At 34.7% G+C, this 17,356-nt stretch overlaps 1 protein-coding gene across 1 annotated transcript in view; it reads right to left on the reverse strand.

Moving 5' to 3' along the window:
• SP3 (Sp3 transcription factor) overlaps positions 1–17,356 on the reverse strand; it is a 58,436-nt gene that overhangs the window by 6,351 nt on the left and 34,729 nt on the right. Inside the window, exon 5 of the mRNA XM_059394180.1 lies at positions 4,370–4,562. Coding sequence (XP_059250163.1) covers positions 4,370–4,562 — 193 coding nt within the window. The remainder of the gene's footprint in view (positions 1–4,369; positions 4,563–17,356) is intronic.

Here is a 17,356-nt window from a genome sequence, read left to right on the forward strand (position 1 = left end):
TAAAAAAGGTACATTTAAGACCCCCGACTTCCCCTCCTCCCCCAATCTCAGTCTAGGTATAGCCTATAAACTTTCCATAAGCCTGCAAATCCTCCTTTATATATTATACCTATCGTTTTTCAAATTTTACTGGAAAAATGCATATTTCCCCACATTTATATTTTAATGTACTCACACTCAGTAGCATGTGAAATTGCCATAGGACAAACAGTGCTAAACGGTGCAGTGCTGGCTGTTAGATGCCATAGGTGTTCTGAACAGGGAGACATCAATGTGGGCTCCAGTAGTTAGAGAAGGCTTCGTGGAAGAGGTGGGTAGGATTTAGATAGAAAGGAGGGAAGGCATTCCAGGCAGAGGAATAGCATAAGTAAAGACAAGGAGGAGTCATGCTGTTGTCTTAAGGGCAAGGATGTCATAATCTAACACAATTCTAGTTTCTGCTCCAGTCCACCCCCAATTTCTACAACTCTCTTCCAAGAGCTGAGTTGAGTGAAACAGGTTTTTCTGGCTCACCTGCCAAAGTATTAACCAAAGCCAGTATTTCCATTTAATTTAGCTTTTAAAATTTATTTTATTCCCAAACAGCCCTAAGAAAAAGAGCAATGTTTGTGATTATTGGTGTACAAAACAATTTTACATATTGTGTTCACCATAGCAATTTCACAGAGAACCCAATTCACTTCACTCTTGTACCCATGGCTTCTTGCCTCAATGCTAAGCATACCACTTGAGTGAATTGATGTGCTTTTATAAACTCAAAAGTGCTATTTTACTAACTTAGCAAAATTTAGCTTAAGAGCACTAACAAAGCACAAGATTGTAACAAATTACAGTAATGAATCTGGGTTCTCCAAGAACCAACACTCCCAGGAAAGTTATTTTCAACTGAATCATAAGAAAACAGAAATACTATTTGAAAATGGGATTGGCATCTAAGGAAAAAAAAAAATGGGGACAGGGACACACACAAATATATGTAATGTAAAGGAAAAGCCCAATACCCGGGTCCAAGTTTCTATTTAAAAAGGAAATTTTATTCAAGAAAATCTAGATATGCTAAATATGGATTTATGCCATATGATACAAAGGAAGAGAACTGATTTTCTCAACAAATAAAAAGGTAATAACAGATATGGCTGTAAGTTTTCTTCTTGATTTGCATAATCAGACCACTAAAACCTACTATATAATCTAGAAAATACAATTTTAAGTTTCTATTCCTGATTGCCTAAACTTGTTCTCAGTAATTTAACAATGCCAAGACAGAGTGACGCAGAATAAATAAAGCTAATTCTCAGTATGGGAATTAAGAAAAGGTAAGTACATCAAATACTTTCTTTTGCTTGGGATGGGAGAAATGAGACACCAACTGAAATGCTGACAAAGAAGAAAATTTTTTAAATATGGATTGATGTTTAATCCACACAAAACCCACATAACAATAATGCCTTTAGACTTGACTTTACTTTATTAAAATTGTCTCTCCCACTAGAGTAAAAGGTTTCTAAAGGCTGGTTCTGCTTAATAAATACTGGTTAAATGAACAGAAGAATATCATTTTTAAATATTTTATATTTTATAATATAAATAGAAAATATATTAATTATATTTTACACCTTTTGTCCTCTGGAGATGCCACTTTATACATACATACATACATATATATATATATACATACATATACATATATACACATATATATATATATTTAGACATACACATATATATGTGTATATATACATATAAAGAATATGGCTGAGGGGAAAAGGCCAATATTCTAAAATTTTTAAAGTACTGCTATTTCCCCTTTGCAGAACACTCTGAAATATGCTACATTTACTATATGCTATGCGTCTGTTAATAAGAAGCAGCAACTGCCAATGATACAATTGTGCCTGTCATGTATGCTAGCTGAAGTCTGTTCAAATGAGCTCTAAGAAATAATAGAGTTTTTTCTTAAGAACTTCAACTTTGATTGCTTAGAATAAGTAAGTTTTTTAAAAAAACAAACTCACAAAAGTTCTAGGGGAGAAAAAAGTTAAGTCTCCTTATAAGGTATTTCATAAAAACTGACCAACTAAAAATTTTGTGCATAAAACAAAGTTTGCAAAATTTAAGTGATGGAACTCTTCTTTTACTTGTGTTAACAATGCATTATGCAAACCACTGACAAAGTTGAAAGACAGTGTAAAACTAGGAAAAAAAGTATCTGCATATATGACAGTTAAACACACAAGTTGGTTAACAGATTAACAAAAGACAAATAATTCACAAAAGAAATTTTTAAATGTTAAAATAACATACCAAAAAATGAATCTCACAACATAACAAAAAATATACTAAATGAAACAATAACGAGGAATTATTTTTCATCTGTCAGACTTTAAGAGGTTATTTAAAAATGTGAAATCCATTATTAGCAAGGGTGTGGGAAAGCAGATACTTTCATACACCATGGGAAGGAATGTAAGTTGATACAGATAGAAAGACAATTCCCTCTGATCCAACAATTTCATTTCTGTCAACTTACACTGATGTAGTAATCAGGCAAATGTGCAAAAATGTATGTGTCAGGATTGGCATGACAATAACAAACTCTCAAAAAAGATGTTAAATTCTTATGCATCCATACAGTAACAGAAGAGCCATTAAAAAATTGACTGTAGACTCTATACAGTCTTGGAAATATGGTCACAAAAATTTTCAAAATAAGAGCGGACATGTAAAACAGAAAGAATAAGATGATTCTACTTTAAAAGATACATAAAGTGTGAAAGATATATAAAAAAATGTTATAATGGTTTTCTTGATTATGGATAGAAGTTTGGTATTCTTTTAATATAAAATTCAGTGTTTCTCAAGTTTTATGAGCATATTTTAGTTTAATAAAAACCAATCTAAAGGATTTTCATTTTTAATAAAATGAACAGTAAAACACTGGCCAGACTCTGACCCTCAATTAGATTTGACTTTCATGAACTATTTATCTTGGAAATTATTCTAAATATGAGAGTAAATTTCAGAAAAGTTATCATCTAACCAAAATTCCACATTTACTTATTTAAACTGACCAAAACATTTCAAAGAATAAATAATATTTCAAACAATTAAAATAATTACCAATACATACATATACCTAAGGATCAGATGCAGAAGCTAATCCACTTGTGAGGCAATTAAGTATAGTGGTTAAGGTTCTGGAATAAGACATTGGGTCCAAAGCCCACTTGCATGTTGCTCTTAAAAGTCATTTAATCTCTCTGTGCCTCAATTATGAGACTGTCTAAAACTCCCAAAGTTAGCAGTTATTAGTCATTATTACCATCACTGTGAATGGACTGGCCAATGTGCAAATCAACAAATAGCAACAACCCAAAGACAAATAGAAAGGCTATTTCTAATAGATCAAGTTCATTAACTGAATTAATAGTATTATTTAAGCAGGGTTTCTGAGAGATATTAAGGTTTTTCACTATGACTAGGGATTTGATCTCCATGTCTTTACAACATTCTATAAATTTCTGCTCTATGTATTTCAAAGTTATGGTGAAAACTTTGTTATTATTAAGAAGCCTACCCTTATTTATTCATTTGACTATTTTTACCTTAATCCTTCATTGCCTAATAGTAACAGTGCTATCCAAGTTTTCTTGTTAACATTTGCCTAATAGATCTTTTTCCATGCCTTTATCTTCAACATTCCTGTGCCAATTTATTTGAGATGTTCCTTATAATCAACATTAAAGCTGGATTTTGTTTTTTTAGATATGATCTGAGTTTCAAGTTCTTCATTATTAAGCTTAATCCATCCACATTTAATATAATCAGTGATCTTTTTTTAGTTTTTCCCATCATGTTATTCTGTCTTAACATTCATTTTTTTAAAGCACTGAATTAAAATACTACAGTGCCACTTTTTAAAAAAAATTCCATCATTAGGCTTATTATTCATTTCTGTTGAATATAGAAAATGTTTAGAAAATGTTTATGCTTATCAACTATTTCTGAACTTCTTATTTTTATATAACTGCTATTCTCAAGCTAAAAATCAACTTTATCTGTATTTAGGCAAATCTCATTGCTGTTTTGCAAACAGGCTAATTTCTGATATGGGCCTATTAAATGGCATCTGCTACTTTTTTTAAGGCAAATTAAATAACTTAAGTTTTTAAAAAGGCATTTAGATCTGATAATTCTATCATATATTTGTTCTAACTCTGCCACACTCATACAGACATACACACAAAATGATCATGTAATGAATAATTTCCCATAATTAAGTGATGTAGCATGCAGTATTTCAAAAATTAGGGTGATGTTATTAGCAGACTTAAAGAAAAAAAAAAAGGTATGTTTCATGTGTGCATACCTCCCACCACCTTCTTTACAGTTGGGACAGGTGCAAGCTACCCTCCGAAGTCTTTTTCCTTCTTGATGTTGTTGGTCCCCTTCTTCATCTACCACCTGTACTCTTAAGTGTGTTAGATCATTGGTATTCAATGTAGAATCGCCACTGAGCTGCCACTCTTCAGGATCAGGTTCTTCTTCCTTGATCCTAATATCTAAAGAAAAAAGCAAATACAGATGAGAAGCAGCCCACTGGCCCCAAAACCATGAGATCTGGGCCTCTCAAAGGTAAAGTGAATACTATGTAAAAAGTCAAAACTCCTGTTTGTGGGAATATAACCATTGGTCCTTATTGTGACTTATTGTTTTAAAACTATTTCTATTTTATTCTAAATATCAAATAATTCAGCCAAAAAAAGGGAATAAAGCCAGCATGTGAGCTTGCTTTTTAAAAGATTAAGAAAATCGAGTAACTTTTTTTAAGGAAGCTGAATCAATTCTGAAACTTCAATAATAAATTAATCAACTAGTCAATAAATCCAACAGTCAATTCAGATTAGAACAGATTCTAATGCCTTAAATCTCTTTTTCATAACCTGTATTAATTAATTATCCCTATCTATAGGTACTATGTGAATGCAAAAGCAGGGGTCATTCATTTGAGTCGGTTTAAATTAAGTCAATCATTACTAAAATATCTAAAATGGCCATAATATCACTGTGAAGAGGGGACAGAAATATGAGAGATGGTTTCTATTTTCAAGGAGTTTTATTACAAACCAGACTGGGAAATGAAATGAGGATGGAATGGTAAGGAAGAGCGGACATGGCAGCAAGTTATGTCATTTTCTCAGCAGACCCAATCATCTTTATTTATATTGATAATGATACGATACCATTAGAGCTTTTTCATCTCAGAAAACTTTTTTAAAGAAATAAAGGATTTAGAACAAATACTGAGTATAACCATCTTTAGTAAAACAAATTCTTATAGATTATCTTGATTTATGTAAACTAAAAATATTAAAAACTTATTATTTTAGATCTGTATCACTCACTAATAATTGGGGCAAAAATAGCCTTAAAAACACCAAATGTGCCTAGAAATTCCTGAATTTAAACTAATGAAAACTGAATATATACTCAACAATCAAGAAAATGCCTCCAACAGTTTAAAACTAGTTTATCAGAATAACCACAACTAAGAATCAGGGAGAAAAGTAGGAAGAAAGGGGAGTCTGGCCTGGGCAACAGGGAGGATAGTGGTACCATTCACTAAGACAGGAATACTGGAGAAGGTCCAAGAAGAGGTAAAGGAAAATGAATGAGTCCATGGAGTCTGAACTGTTTATAAGACATACAAGTAAAGAAGTTGGACCTACAACTCTGGAGCTCAAAAAAAGAGGCAAGTACTAGAGATATAGAAATTACCAGTACAGGGGCACTGGGTGGCTCAGTCCTCATAGTTTTGGCTCAGGTCATGATCTCAGGATCATGAGACAATCCTGCATCAGGCTCCCCGCTCAGTGGGGAGTCTGCTGGAGATTCTCTTTCCCCCTCTCTCTCTCTGCCCTTTCCCCACTGTACACACTTGCTCTCTCTAAAATAAACAAAAATCTTTAAAAAAATTTCTCAGTATAGATACTGTGATGGAGTCCATCCAAAGAAGTAGGTCACTTCTTTGATCACTCCACTACTTTTGATTCACTCCACTACAGTGGAGATCACTTCACTACTATTAATAGGATGAGAAAAAAAAGTAGCTTATGAGGAAGACAAACATTTAAGGAACAGGTAGAAGAGGAAGAACCTGCAAAGAAAATTAGTATCCAGGAAAATGTGCTACATCAAAGGAAGGAAAGAATGTATTTCAAGGAAGAAAGTAGTCAACATAAAATACTGCAGATAAATCAAGAAACTAAACTAAGAACATGGGCAAGAAGTGAGAAAGTGTTTAATAGTAAGTATAGATAAGTTTTTCAAGAAGTAGGATTTGAGAGACAAAAACATGGCAGTAGCTTAATGGGACCAAAAAGGAGAGTTAAGGGGAGGAGTGTTTTGTTTTTAGAGACAGGAAAAACCTGACCATGTTTAAATACTTATGAAGAAAGATCCATTACAGACAGACAGGTTGAACAAAGAGGACTGAAGTCCCTGAAATGTGAGGAGGGGATGATGAGCCACAGCACTTACAGGTTTAACTGATGGAGCACAGCCACAATTTCCTCTATTACATGAGGTAAGATAAAAAGCACATTCATTCGTCCAGTAAATAATTAGCTACTATGTGCCATGAACTGTGTTAGACTCCAGACCCAGACAGATTTTCGACAGCTGGAAATTAGGGGAAAACTGGTTTCTCTTTTCTCAGTGAAAGGATGAAGAATGTGACTATGTACAAAATTCCTCCAAATACACAAAATAAATGAGTACCGGCATCTGTTCCTTTAAAATCAGGTATCCATTTGCATCACTATGACAAAATAGTTAAGTACTTGCATAAATACTGCATAGTACACTAGCTTTATGAGTTAAATAAAAGACATGTATATGAATATCACATATCCAAAGTTGCATTTAAGTATGAAGTCCATAAAAATGAGGAATTTTATCAGTTTTTTTTTTTTTTAAGATTTTTTTGACAAAGAGAGGTCTCAAGTAGGCAGAGAGGCAGGCAGAGAAAAAGAGGGAAGCAGGCCTCCTGCTGAGCAGAGAGCCCTATGCGGGGCTTGATCCCAGGACCTTGGGATCATGACCTGAGCCCAAGGCAGAGGCTTTAACCCACTGAGCCATGTAGGTGCCCCTCAGATGTTTTTAAAGCTGCTTGTCTTACATTATTGTGACAAGACAGGAGGTAAAGAAGGATTAAAATATTAATATCAAGAATGGATAAAGGAGTCTAGAGAGAAGAAAAGATTTACAGACATAAAGAAAATTAAAAAAGCAACTGATAAGAGAGGGCAAGAATGAAATACAACTTGATTGAGGGGATGAGGGTATTATAGCACATTCCTGCTCCTTTTGCTAATTCTCTTACTAGAACCTACAAAATATATTTAAACAATGTGTCATCGACATGAATATTCACAGTTTAGTTTTCTTTCTACGGACTCCAAATACAACCCAGGCACATAAAACTTAACATATAAATTGAACACATCTGGTGTACCCAACAAACTTTCTCCTTGCATCCCCTTAGTTTTACAGCATTACAAGCCACCTAATTGCTCAATCAACTCTAGGTGACTCCTGTCAGTCCATTCCCAGCCTCTGGTCTCCCTCTTTTGTCAATTCATCTTCTCCACAATTTCTAGAATTTTCTTCCTAAATAAAAATCTAATGGCATCACTTCCCTAATAACCATACTTATACTAATTCTCTATTTTCTACAGTATAAAGACCAAACTCATTAATTTGATATTTAAGAATGTTCTCAATCTGGCTTCAACCAGCTCTTCCAACTTCAATATTAAAAACAATAAAATTCTCATCATTTTCAAAATATATGCCCTTTCTCAAGGTCACTCTCTTAAGTGTGTGTGTATCTTGCCTAGACTGTTTTCTAGTTCTTTCCTTTTTTTTTTTTTCCCCTAACTAACTTCCATTTATTCTTCAAAGCTAGTTCAAATACCATCTCCCTTATACATGTAGAGTTATATTTATTGGCTCATACATATATCCCTTTAGATAATGAATGCTTCACTCCAAGGTGCTCAGAAAATACATTCTAACTAAATGAATAAACCTTCCCTAAGGAGGAACTTCCAATATAGGTAATAATCTACCTGGAAAGACTCTGCCCTCTACTTTTCTATGTTCTTTCTATCTGCAAATAATACATGAAGAGAAGATTTTTATAAGATTAAGAGTCATTTCATGGGGACAAGACCACAAAGTGCTCACTAAAAATAATAGATGAATTGCCCAAGAACTGTTACACCAAATGTTAATCACTTCACTTGCTCATACACAATCTGGGGTATTTTAGAATCTTAATGATAATATTAATTAATCCAATAAATCTAAAATAATTCCCCTTTGCCAACTGCATACCAGGTGAATTACAGACACCTTAAAAATAAGTCTCCAGTACTAGGTGGTCAAGGTTACACCTTCCTCAATATCTTAGTGTAAATGTTAGAAATATATTTTTTACTGTGCTCTATTAATGTCCTACATGTGGTGCCTACTTTTCTTAGAAATCAACAATTTATAAAGACTCAGAAGAAGGGGAAATAATAATCCATTAAAATGGCCCACACAAATATGAAATTGTTCCTATTATTATTACGTATGAGGAAAATAAAAAATATCACAATGAGATATCCTACATACCACCAAGACGGCTAAAATTCAAAACAGACCAGGCCGAGTGCTAGAAAAGCAGTGGAAGTGAAACTCTCCCACACTACTGGTGGGTGTGTAAATCAGTATAACTTTGGAAAATCTTTTGACCATATTTTCTAAATCTATCTATACTCTTGATTCTCAAGCAATTTTACTCCAACAAAAATGTACACATAACACCAAAAGTAAAATTCACCCTAAAATGAAACAATTCCAATATCCCCTAGTATTGGAATGGAAAATAAATAATATATTCGTTCATACAACAAAATATGTTAAAACAATGAAAATTAACAACCTATATGCAACAGAAATGAATGTCACAAATATAATTTTAAACAAAAGGCTCACATGCACATGCTTTCTCTCTCTCTCAAAATTCCATTTATTTAAAGCTCAAAACAACAGGTAAAATTATTGTTTGGTGACTGACTACGTTTCAAAAGGGGTAATGACTGGGTACAGGGAGACTGCTGGGTTGTTGGTAGTATCGTATTCTCTTGATTTGGGTGGTAATTGTTCCTAAGTGTTCATTTCATGGAAATTCATCAACTTATACACATATGATTTTACATACTCAATATACGTATATTCAATTATATGTAAGTATTATTCTAAATATTTTTTAAAGATTTATTTATTTATTTGACAGAGATCACAAGTAGACAGAGAAGCAGACAGAGAGAGAGAGAGAGGAGGAAGAAGCAGGCTCCCTGCTGAGCAGAGAGCCCAATGTGGGGCTCGATCCCAGGACCCCCTGGGATCATGACCTGAGCTGAAGGCATAGGCTTTAACCCACTGAGCCACCCAGGAGCCCTCATTTTAAATAATTTTTTAACGTGATCTATAGGAGATTACTTAGGAATTCTGGATCAGTCAACTTCTTTTGTTGTGGCTTCATCTTGAGCACCTATATAATCAATTTTAACACCTTTCCCCAACATAGGAATTTAAAACAAAACAAAACCCTTAAAATGAGTGTGCTCCATACTGAGTATTTACCCTAAAGACATAAATATAGTGATCCAAAGGGGCACATGCACCCAAATGTTTATAGCAGCAATGTCCACAATAGCCAAATTATGGAAAGAGCCTAGATGTCAATCAACAGATGAATGGATAAAGACGATGGAGTGAGTGTGTGTGTGTGTGTGCGTGCGCGCGCACGCACGCGCACACATACAATGGAGTACTATGCAGCCATCAAAAGGAATCTTGCCATTTACAATGATGTGGATGGAACTAGAGGGTACTACGCTAAGCAAAATAAGTCAATCAGAGAAGGACAATTATCATATGATCTCACCGATATGAGGAACTTGAGAAACAAGAGAGGATCATAGTGGAAGGAAGGGGAAAAAATGAAATAAGATGAAACCAGAGAAGGAGACAAACCATAAGAGACTCTTTAATTTCAGGAAACAAACCGAGGATTGCTGGAGGGGAAGGGGATGGGGGGATGGAGTGGCTGGGTGATGGACATTTGGAAAGGTTATGTGCAATGGTGAGAATAAAAAATTTTTTTAATTAAAAAAAAAAAAAAAAGAGTGTGCTCCAAACAGTCCATAAACTGAAATTTAGAATATCATGTTATTCACTCAGTAAGTATGTGAATGATGACAATGTGCCAGTTACTACTGTAGGTTCTAAGGATAAAACAGTTACCAAGAATGTTCATACCTTTATCAAGTTTCCTTTTTAAGCTGGAAGAAGACAGAACAAATACACAGTATTTTAGGTGATAGTGTTACGGAAAAAATGGTAGAAAGAGGCAGGAAGTAGAAGGAGTGAGGTGCTAGCTGTTTTAGAGTAGTCAGAGAAAACTGCCTAGAGGCAAAGGATCAAGGTGGAGGAAAGTATTCTGGGTAGAAGGAAAAGCAAGTTGGATGTATGCTTGGTATATTCAGAGAAAAGCAAAGAGGCTTGTGTGCCTAGAATGAAATGACTATGGATAAAGTACAGTTTAAGTGGTAAGATCACAAAGGTAAACATATGGGGGAGTTAATATTATATATGATGTTACATATTGTATATTACCTCACAAGGCCACTATAAGGACTTTACATTTCATTTAGAGTGAGGGAAGCCACCAAGGGATTACGAGTTGAGCGGTAATATATTTTAAATTATATTTTTATTAAAATAAATTCAAGATCACTCTAGCTACTACACTGAAGAACCTTTTGGGAGGCAAAGGCAGAAGTAGAGAGACTAATTAAATTAGGAAGCTATTGGGACGCCTGGGTGGCTCAGTTGGTTGGGCGGCTGCCTTCGGCTCGAGTCATGATCCCAGCGTCCTGGGATTGAGTCCCACCCACGTCGGGCTCCTTGCTCGGCAGGGAGCCTGCTTCTCCCTCTGCCTCTGCCTGCCTCTCTGTCTGCCTGTGCTCACTCTCTCTGACAAATAAATAAATAAAATCTTTAAAAAAAAAAAATTAGGAAGCTACTACATAATTATTAAAGCAAAAAATGATAGTGGCTTAAAACTAAGGCATTAATGAGGAAATAGTAAGGACTGTGTCATTCACTGAAATAGGGTAGACTAGAAGAAGAAAAAATTGTGGGAGAGGAGTGCCAATCAGGGTCCCATTTTTTAATACAAAAGTTAAGAGGTGCTGAAGAAATAACCAAATGATGATGCTACTCAGGCAGTTGATGGTTCTGGAATTCAGGTAAAAGTATGGCCCACAATTATAAATTTGGACATCATCAGCGTATGTATACTTGGTTATTGAGAGTGACCTGGAATAGAGTACAGATAGGAGGAAACTCTAGGATACTTCAAAGTTAAGAAGTAAAAGAGATTAAGAAGAACCAGCCAGTGAGACAGGAGGAAACTAGTGTTCAAAAGCAAGGGATGCAATCATTTCAAGAAATAACATAATCAGAGGTGTCAATGCTTGAAAAAGTCAAGTAAAATGAAGACTAAGAAATGACTTTGGGTGTAAAAATGTAGTAATAGTAATCACAAGTGACCCTGACAAAAGCTGTTGCAGCAAAGAAGTTAGGACACAGCCCTGCCTAGAATAGATCCAAAAGAATGGAAGATGAGGGGCGCCTGGGTCGCTCAGTTGGTTGAGTGAGCCTTCAGCTCAGGTCATGATCCTGGAGTTCTGGGATCAAGCCCCGCACTGGGCTCCCTGCTCAGCAGGGGGTCTGCTTCTCCCTCTGCCCTTTCCCGTCTCATACTCTCCCTCATTCTCTCTCTCAAATAAATAAAATCTTTTTTTTTTTTTTTTTAAAAAGGAAAGTGAATTGGAAACAAGTATATACAACACTTCCCAAGAGTTATGTTGGGAAAGCAAGCATTATAAAAATTTCACTGAAATTCCTAAACTAGCCGACAAAGGCAGATTTAACATGTCTAGTGGCAATACATATAAAATATACACTAGCAATACAAAAAATGAGTATGCTTATTTAAATATGACTTTGGGTACATAAGGAAAGCCAAGTTTAAATGCAAAAAAATTTAAGCAATGCATATAGAATAGATTTGCATACACATTTAAGAACTTTTATAAACAGTATTTTTTAATTATATTTACTCTCTACCTCAAAATGTTTAAATTTCCTTTTCATCTGGCCTGGTACATGACAGTACTATCTCATGATTATGGTTGTTTTCAAGGCCTACCCTAATAAAACAAAGGGATACAGAAATGAAAAAAATTTACCTATGTATCTGGGCAAGACTTGAAGGAAAAGAGAGAAAACAGGGACTTTAAACGACGAAATACACACAACACAGATACATACTCACGTGATATGGTTACACAGACTAATTTTCTTGCATACCCTATTGACAAACACAAAACTGAAAGAATGATACAGATGAAAATGTTAATACACTTTAAGTACAGAAATACCAAAATGGGAGAAAGAATGTGATAGAAACAAAATCTCCTGGGGTAGAGAAGTATAACGAGGGTTTAGATGAAACTAACTTCCCATAGCCACCACTAAATAGCACTGTTAACTTTAAAGAGTTTGGCTGCTTTTGTGTGTTAGGAAGATAAAGCCAGCCAGTGGTCTCCAAATCTTTCTGACTGTACGGCACTATTAGTAAAGCTGTGAACATGTATCCCACTAATATTAATTAAGCATGTACACTCTAACGGATTATAAAATATTGTGAAACACACAAATACAATAGAAGATAAACAATTTCAATTTATTATAAATTACAATAGATCAATATTAGGTAATATGCCACAACAAAGTATTTAGGGCAAGATTCAATGTTATCAAAACCAGACAGAAAGTGATTACTCTGCCATTTTCTTGTTGTTCGGTGATACTTCCATTTTTTTTTTTTTCCTCTAGTCAATCCATGGTTTCTTTACATTGATATTAAAGTCCACTATGAAGGTTACTCAGTTAAAACCAGAATATGTAAATCCATCTAACTCAAGCATATATAAACAGCAATATGCAGCAGCATGCTAAAAGCATGTAAAAAGAGAAGGAATGAGCAGGCTTAGCATATGTTAACACAAACACAGCTGACGTGGAATTAATGGAAGGCACCAACAGTAATCTGTATAATCAATATTAGTTAAGCATTAATAACTCAGGGCATGCCTAGATTTCTATTAAAAATATTACCAGAAAATGCTAACTGCTTCCTCCGAAGACTAACTGGCTAATTTTTTATCAATAGAGCTAATAGAATATTTAAGATACATTCTTAACTGGCTTATCAAGTCTGGAATATGCATATTTAATTTAAATAACACTAGATAAATATGAATTACAGTACTGTTGATAAAATGAGATATTCTCCTTTATCAATAGCATATCATTAGGATTTTGTTGGTCTTATCAAAGGCTTTCATATTCTCTGCCTTCAATTTTTTAAGCCCTGATGAAATTACTTCATTTGATTCTAAAGTTTATTTTACATTTTCCCTTTAATCAGTTTCACCTGCCATTAAAAAAAAAAAATCACCTAAACAGAATTATAGGATAATCCTACAAGATCTCATATATTATTTTTAATTAGATTTTCACTTTCATAGCTATTCAAATTCCTAAGGACATGTCAGAGCTACCAAGCCTTTTTTTCCCTATTTTTCTTTCAAAGAGATAGTTTTCAATTATAGACATGCATTCTTATAAATACAACTTCGCTAGCATAATCAAAAGAAGTTAACACTTTAGGGGATAGTTATAAAACCAAATTTTATTCCTCTACCTATTTTAAACAAAATATATGTACAGGAAGCAATCTCTTTCCCACAAACAGATTTGGATTGTTAGTATTCTATGACTGCTCCCTTCTCCCTATTTAAAATTCACCTTTAATTTCATCTCAACTGATCTTTTTTAAAGTCTCCCTTCTATTTTTTTAGAGCAGGTTTCCAAATTATCTTCAAAGCCTTTCTACCTGATTGGAGATTATACAACAGGATTATTCACCCTAGTAAATCTAGACAATACAAACCTTTTACAGAATATACACACATGGATATAAACACTACTAGAAATAACTGACTTTCTAATATGCCTTATAGAAGACCTCATTTTATAGCCACACCACAAATATATAAGAAAAAGGTCACATGACTTAAAATTAATACACTGTAATAAAATATTAACTTTAAGTCTCTGTTAAGGGAGCAGTGTTCTATCAGATGATGATGATAATAACCAGCACTTAAGATTTACTTGTCAGAACTATGGAAAGAACTTAGATGTCCATTAACACATGAAGGGATAGGGGTGCCTGGGTGGCTTAGTGGGTTAAAGCCTCTGCCTTCAGCTCAGGTCATGATTCCAGGGTCCTGGGATCAAGCCCCATATCAGGCTTTCTGCTCAGCAGGAAGCCTGCTTCCTCCCCTCTCTCTCTCTCTCTCTCTGCTTCTCTGCCTATCTGTGATCTCTGTCAAATAAATAAAATCTTTTAAAAAAAACCCAGATGAATGAATAAAGAAGATGTGGGGTGTGTGTGTGTGTGTAAAATGGAATACTATGGAGCCATCAGATGAAATCTCGCCATTTGCAACAACATGGATGGAACTAGAGGATACTATGCTGAGCAAAGTAAGTCAATAAGAGAAAGACAATTATCATATGATCTCCCTGATATGAGGAATTTGAGAGGCAAAGTCGGGGGCTTAGGAGGTAGGGAAGGAAAAAATGAAACGATGGGATCGGGAGGGAGACAAACCATAAGAGACTCTTAATCTCACAAAACAAACCAAGGGTTGCCAGGGGAAAAGGGGTATGGAGAGGGTGGCTGGGTTATGCACCTTGGGGAAGGTATGTGCTAAGGTGAGTGCTGTGAAGTGTGTAAGCCTGATGATTCACAGTCCTGTACCCCTAGGGCAAATAATACATTATATGTTAATAAAAAAATTTTTTTTAATTTACTTGTAAGCACTTAATATATATTCCCTTACTTTCTACATAAGAAAACAAGGTTAATAGTTTGAAGAAGTTAGAAGGCACATAATTAAAAGATGGATAGAGCCAGGACATAAGAAAGAATTATGCGAAACATACTGCAAACACTGCTAAAAATCGGTTCTCTACCAGGGTTAGTGTCCAGGAATAGCAGCTTAAGTTAGCCTCCCAACATATGAATATGTAACTTTAACCACAGTTTGATTAAATCAAATTAATGTGACTTAAAATCTGGGTAGGATAAAGAAAATGTTGTGTATTTATAACAGTGTGGAATACTGTACAGTCTTAAAAAAGAAGGAAATCCCGTTACATGCTACAACATGGATGAAATTTTAGAACATTATATACTAAAGTAAATAAGTCATTCACAAAAGAACAAGTGTTGTATGATTCTTCTAATATGAAGTATCCAAAGTAGTCAAAATTACAGAAACAAAGTAGAAAGGTGGTTGCTAAGAGCTAGGAAGTTGAAAGGGGAAATGGATACAGAATTTCAGTTTTGTAAGATGAAAAGTTCTAGACATCTGTTACATAACAGTGTGAGTATACTTAAACACTAGAGAACTGTACACTTAAATATGTCAAGATGGTAAATTTAATGTTATGTGCTTTTTACCACAATAAAAAAAAAATCTGGAAAAATCTCCCTGCTGCTTCCCACCATAGAGGACTTCATTTTAAGAACCTCACAGATAAAATCTTCAATGTCACAGATAAGAAACTGAGAATGACCATAAAGGAACACATCATACATTACTGCAGACAGTATTCCTTCCTAAGGCTCATCCCTTCCCCTGTAAGTTTTAGAGACTGGTTTTCCTCTGTCCTTCAGGTTAAGAAAAGACTACTTTAAAGTTACTCCAAAGTTTAAAAAAAAAGCTGTTCTCCACCACTTCCCCAGGTTAAAATACCAAAAAGGGTAATAGTTCCCAATAATCCTTGACTAATAAGAAACAACAAGAAAGTGACTTGTTACAAGGAGTGGTCACAACTGTCATTATTCAAATCTCAAGAGTACCAAAACATTCATCCTAAAAGTAGATTTGGTTTTTGGATACAACTAAAGATGAACTGAAATCACATATTATGAATAATACTAATTAAACTGGGAGATTTAACATTGCTCTTCATTCAAAACAAACTGACCATAACAAACTGGATCCTACAGAAGTTTACCTCCTCACCACCTAATCTAAATATTCTATCCCTGATAGAAGGGGAACACCTTCCTAGTCTAAGTAGTTAAGGACAAAATTACACTTTAAAAAATACCTTTTTCTGGGCAACTGGGTGGCTCAGTCGGTTAAGCATCCAACTTGTGAATTCAGCTCAAGTCATTATCTTGTCAGGGATGGGGGGGTAAGATTAAGCCCCATGGGGCTCCTTGCCCAATGCCCAGTGGGGAGCCTGCTTGAGATTCCTCCCTTTGCCCCTCCTCTACTCGTACTCTCACTCTCAAATACATGTTTTTTTTTTATCTTTTTCTTCAGTCTAGTAAAAGGGGGAGGTTATATATAAAAACAGCGAACCGTAAGTTATATATGTATTTTTTAACCTCACCTGGCAAATCATATTCTCAGTTTTTATGCCACCTACCCAATAAGCGTATCTTCTTCCATGTTCATACACACACACACACACACACACACACACACACACACAATTTTGTTTCGTTTTGTTTTTTGTTTTTACATTACTCATCAAGAATGCAAAAGAACAGGGGCACCTGGGAGGCTCAGATGGTTAAGTGTCTGCCTTTGGCTCAAAATATCTTTTTGAGCCATCGGGCTCTCTGCCCAGCAGAGAGTTTCTCCCTCTCCCTCTCCCTACTGCTCCCCCTGCTTGTGCACACATGCTCTCTCTGTCAAATAAATAAATAAAATCTTAAAAAGAATGTTTAAAAAAAAAAAAGCTCTGTATTGGTTTTATTACTAACCCAATCTCATTTCACGTTGCAAGAAAACTCTTCCAAATTACATGGTTTGCAATTATCTCTTAAAATATTCCTTTTTTTAAAAAAACAATCATTATGGGGGAATCAGGTTGGCGATGGACTCTTGATTTCAGTTCAGGTCATGACACTGAGCCCTGAGCCTGCTTAAGATTCTATGTCTCCTTCTCCCTTTGCCCCCACCTCTCCTCTTAAAAAAAAAAAAAAAAACATAACCTCTTTAAATACAACAGCACTGACATATAGCATAATATAAATTCATTTTCTCAAATTTAAATACCCTGGAGGCTCTTTTCATTA

The sequence above is a fragment of the Mustela nigripes genome, chromosome 3, assembly GCF_022355385.1.
Source record: "Mustela nigripes isolate SB6536 chromosome 3, MUSNIG.SB6536, whole genome shotgun sequence".
In the NCBI taxonomy this organism is placed as follows: Eukaryota; Metazoa; Chordata; class Mammalia; order Carnivora; family Mustelidae; genus Mustela; species Mustela nigripes.